The sequence below is a fragment of the Cucumis sativus genome, chromosome 4, assembly GCF_000004075.3.
Source record: "Cucumis sativus cultivar 9930 chromosome 4, Cucumber_9930_V3, whole genome shotgun sequence".
Classification (NCBI taxonomy): domain Eukaryota; kingdom Viridiplantae; phylum Streptophyta; class Magnoliopsida; order Cucurbitales; family Cucurbitaceae; genus Cucumis; species Cucumis sativus.
Window position 1 is genome coordinate 17,047,690 of NC_026658.2, and position 5,431 is coordinate 17,053,120.

General features: G+C 35.3%; 1 protein-coding gene across 1 annotated transcript; it reads left to right on the forward strand.

The window, feature by feature from the left end:
- Window positions 1–241: 241 nt before the first annotated feature.
- Window positions 242–4,184, forward strand: LOC101205199 (eukaryotic translation initiation factor 3 subunit E). Its single transcript, XM_004142604.3, has 8 exons — window positions 242–555; window positions 644–798; window positions 1,039–1,266; window positions 1,357–1,478; window positions 2,201–2,420; window positions 2,648–2,790; window positions 3,431–3,568; window positions 3,853–4,184. Exons 1-8 carry the CDS (start codon window positions 348–350, stop codon window positions 3,950–3,952), a joined length of 1,314 nt encoding a protein of 437 aa, XP_004142652.1. The 5' UTR covers window positions 242–347; the 3' UTR covers window positions 3,953–4,184.
- Window positions 4,185–5,431: the final 1,247 nt, after the last annotated feature.

Sequence of the window (5,431 nt, forward strand, 5' to 3'; positions counted from 1 at the left end):
GTAGATTTTAAGAGTTTTGACGTAGCTACAGAATAATATTGTTATTATAATTTTAAGATAGACCTTGTCTTAGATGGGTGGAAAAAGAATTACAAATTGAGATAGGGACGAAAATAATATTTTCAAATGCCCCTTCGTTAAAAACATTATTACAAATTGAGATAGGGGTCAAAATAGCATTTCTAAAAGTTGTAAGGGTAATATGGGTATTAGGAAAAAGAATAATCCCTAAAACCTAAAAACATAGACAGCCTTCTTCATGTAGCCGATTAGGGTTTTTATCCTCCTTCCTTCTCAAAGCATTCTTCTCTCTGCATCCACAATATTCAAGCACAAGCTATACTACAATGGCGGATTACGATTTAACTCCACGAATAGCGCCAAATCTGGACCGTCATCTTGTCTTCCCTCTCCTTGAGTTCCTTCAAGAGAGACAGCTTTACCCCGATGAGCAGATCCTCAAGGCTAAAATCGAGCTTCTCAATAAGACAAACATGGTTGATTACGCCATGGACATCCACAAGTCACTCTACCACACTGAAGACGTTCCTCAAGGCATGGGCAGTTCTTTGTTTTGATTTTTTATTGCTGGGTTTTGATATTCGTGTATTTTGGGTCTAAGTTTGTGATGGAATTGATCTAGATATGGTGGACAGAAGGGCGGAAGTGGTGGCGAGGCTAAAGGCTTTGGAGGAGTCTGCAGCACCACTTGTTGCTTTTTTGCAAAATCCGGCTGCGGTTCAGGAACTGAGGGCTGATAAGCAGTACAATCTTCAGATGCTTAATGATCGTTATCAGGTTGAGTTTATGGTCTTAGATTTGCATTTGAAATTGCCAATTGTTGTAGACTTTTATCTCCCACAAACAACTCTACTTTCTTGATTTGAACAGTTTTTTTTTTTTTTTTTTCAATAGTTTCTTTGATACTTTTACATGAAATCCTTATTATGTTTGATTCATTTGGGGTTTCTTTTATTTTCCATCTAACATTGACCGTAATGATCGATTTAACTTGTTGGCACGAAACACCAATTTCAGATTGGTCCAGATCAAATAGAAGCATTGTATCAATATGCCAAATTTCAGTTCGAGTGTGGGAACTACTCTGGTGCTGCTGACTATCTCTATCAGTACAGAGCCTTGTGCACAAACAGTGAAAGGAGCCTCAGTGCTCTTTGGGGAAAGTTGGCAGCTGAAGTATTAATGCAGAACTGGGATATTGCTGTTGAAGAGCTTAATCGTTTGAAGGAAATTATTGACTCTAAGGTGGTGTGACCTAACACTAGCTTCTTGTCTTTTTGAATGCAGTAATATGCCATCACCCTGCTGACATTTTTCTTGTAACTTCTATTTAAGAATTTTTCATCACCTATGAATCAAGTGCAAAGCAGAATATGGTTGATGCATTGGAGTCTCTTCATCTTTTTCAATCACGACAATGGGAGAACACAAATCATTGATCTATTTAATCAAGATAAGTAAGTTACTAAACCTTGCTTGTTTTCACTATGTTTGTATTTAATGAAATTATATGAAGATGTGTGTTAGGTACTTCAGCACCTTGGAGAACCACACACCGAAAGCCAACTATTGAGGTGGGAGAGCCAAGGCACTTAAGTACTACATTGGTCATCCCATAAAAAGGCATCCCATAACTACATCAGTTTCTAACAATGTGGTCTTCCAAGTTTCACGTGTTTGAAGCTAATTCTCAGTTGTTCAATTATGTTGAAGCATTTCAATAAGAACAATGTGGCCCTTATGTCCTCTATCATCATGTTTTTCTGTTGTTTTAACGAGAAGGCAGTGTTCTATGTTGTTTTTAGTAAAGGTATTTTCTAGGCATGTGGAGATGAGTTAAATCCTGTTAACAGGAAAACATGAAAAGAAAGTTGTGAGATGAGTTAAGAATAGAGGATCAATGATGATCCAGTTAGCAACCAATGTAGTATCTACTACTTTTTCCCACATCAGTTAGTGGGATGACCAATGCAGTACTGAAGTGGCTTGGCTCTCTCACCTCCATAGCTGGCTTTTGGGGTGTAGTTCTCCAAAGCACCTAATAATGGTATTAGAGCTGGTGGAGGGTTCTGACCATGTGTTTTTGGGTGAAGTATTGTCGGTCTCTCACCTCAATAGATGAGTTAATTTAATTCAGATTTGTCCATGTTATATTGAGGTTGTATTTACTATTCTGCAGGTATTTAAATGCCATTCAAACCAATGCTCCACATCTTTTACGCTATTTGGCTACTGCCTTCATTGTGAACAAAAGGCGGAGGCCACAGTTCAAAGATTTTATCAAGGTTATTCAGCAAGAACAGAATTCCTATAAGGATCCCATCACAGAGTTTTTGACTTGTGTCTATGTCAATTATGATTTTGACGGGGCACAAAAGAAGATGAGAGAGTGTGAAGAAGTAAGTTGCCTGCTTCTCTTTTTTTCACTAGGAATTGCTATTCAGACAGTTATATGCTCATTTCCAATGGTGCTTTTTTGTTCATTGTTTTCAATGTTGGGATTGACATCTGTCTGAATGGTTTGGTTATTCAGATGCATTTTAGCTGGCAGTGAACGATAGATGCAGTCAGTTTTTGGATTCTGTTGTGCTTGCAAGTCATAATTAACAACTTTTCCTCCATTTAGGTTATATTGAATGACCCTTTCCTAGGAAAGAGGCTTGAAGAAGGCAACCTTTCTACCGTTCCTTTGAGAGACGAGTTTTTGGAAAATGCTCGCCTTTTCATCTTTGAGACTTACTGCAGAATACATCAGCGCATTGATATGAAGTACGTACTTACACATCCTCTCATTAAATTTATTATATATACTCATTTTTCTATTTTTTATTGGGTGCATTATGCAACTGTTTGCTTATGTATGTTGAGAAAAGTATATCATGCAAGATTTTGAAGGGTAAAGAGTCTGGTTGCTTTGACGTTGCCATTGGGCAAAGAAAATGCTAGTATATCTATATATCTTTTTGAGACCTTTATGATAATTATCAAATGAAGATTCTAGCTGTGTGATCAAGAGAAGATTCCTAGCCTACCTCTTAGCTCTTTTAAAAATTGTGGTAGTTTCAACTTTTGAATGAGTTTAAAATCGTTTTTGACTTTTTTTCCCAATGGAGGAGCTAAAGAGAAGTATGCATTTGGCGTTGCAAATTTATATTATACAAGTTGTATTGACTAGAACCACAGAAAAATTTAATATTTCTAATTATGAGAAGCTCCTCTGGGTGGTAGCAAACGAGGAAGAAGAAGAAGAGTTGTTTACTCTATGCTTGTACCGTTGGATTTCCACTTGGGATAATTGGCCTATCCTGGACTTGACATTGGACTTCAGTTATCTCTTGATTTTATTGTCATTATGGTTATCTTTTTTTCACATTGTTATTGTAAATGACGTGGTGGTAACTTGTGGCAGTGTTCTTGCTGAGAAGCTGAACTTAAATTACGAGGAAGCTGAGAGGTGGATTGTTAATCTTGTTCGGACCTCAAAGCTCGATGCAAAGATTGATTCTAAGACAGGAACAGTTTTAATGGAACCAGTCCAGCCGAACGTGTAAGTTTATTTACATCATGTAGATTTTTACATCAACAAAATGGTTTCTCAACCTTTACGATGCTTTATGCATGAAATGTTTACAAGTTGGGTCCATGGACGTTGTCTTGTGCCAGAGGGAGTTCTTAAACTTTAAAAACTGTCAACTAGATTCATACACTTTTCATTGATTAAAAGAAAAAAAATCTCAAGTAACCTTAAAATTGCATAAAGTTAGAGGTAGTGTGCATTTTCTTGAAACGACTAGCTCTGTTTAAATGAATGGTGGTGTATTTGGTTTTCAGATATGAAGAACTGATAGATCACACCAAATCATTATCCGGGCGGACTTACAAGTTAGTCACTCAACTTCTAGAGCATGCACAGGCTCAGGCAACTAGATGAATCTTAGGTGTTCGGCCATTTTTTGTTATATCTATATTTTATGAACCACTCATCTCACAACAAAACAGCAGAGAATCAGAGCAAGATTTCCATAGTTGATTCCTTGTTTTTAAGGAAAATGATATGCTACGCTCCATAATTTTTGGTAATTTTGTTTGAATGTAGAATTATGAATTGATTATGATGTTCCTTCCTAACTTGTCGAATTAATTTTAGTTTGTCCTTTCCCCTATTTTTTTTTCTTTTCGTTCCTTTTCTTTTTCTGTAATGGTAATCTGTACACTAAACCAAAATTCTTTTTAAAATTATTATCTGGCTAATTTCATGATTACCACGTCTACTCGGATTAATTTTGTATAAAAAACTGATAATTTGTACAATTTTTACTTTGAAAATTGATAATTCTTTTCATATTTTTAGTTAACTCATTTATAAATATAAAGATTAACCATTGTAAAGTTGAGGGTTTGTTTGAATAGATTAAACAAAATTTGTATTTGACGAGTGCTTTGTTAAATTATAATTCAAAAATTATTTTTAGACACTTTAATTTTTTCAATTTTTAATAAATTATACCCTTGAAACTTATATGGTCGAACAGATGCTTTTTAAACACTAATTTTTTTCAATATATAAATAATGCACTAGTTATAAATTAGATATTTATTAAACAAAATTATTTTTAAATATGTCGACGTGGTATAGAACTTCTATGAGTTTTTTTAGTTAGTTACATTAGACCAGTTTAAGATTTTCAATTCTGCAGTATTAGTTATACACAAATCTATAGTTTTACATCATAATTTCATTGTTAACAAAGGATGAAACTTTTCTTGATTTAACAAAGGATAAACATACCTTTATGCCCACGTGGTATAAACATCCATGTGTCATTTCCACATTTTACATGTGTCACCCTTTCATTTTTACCATGCCATGTAGCCAACCCAAACAAGTTCAACGTTAGTTACGAATAGAAATTTTTCTTGAGATGCCAACCTTATCTCCTTGGAAAGCTAAACTTTTTATCGTCAAATTCTTTTCTTGGGAAGCCACCAAACATTAATTTTGCTTTAATGAGTTGTCCAGTCACTTATTTAGATGTCTATCTTTTCAACAATACGTCTACCTTATCATAACCACACTTAGGTGTAGGTCTTCCTTCCCATTTCACTACACCCATCACCTAATCTTTATATTTTATGGTGTGCTTTTCCCTCGACAACTAATCTCATCGCATCGCTTTCTTTAACGAGATAGCACTTGGGCTTACACACTTCTTTTCACATTGTCTTTTCTCCCATCACATCCCTCATCGCGGGACACCTCTCTTCTATACATAGTCAAACTTACTTTTCTTCACGGAGCTCTTCTTCAATAGGACTCCTTGGTCAGAGCCTCACAACTACTCTCTTTTTTGGAATTTTGTCCCTAAAATTCTACTCTATTGCTATCTTTCCTTTGTCCAAGGCAAGTCCT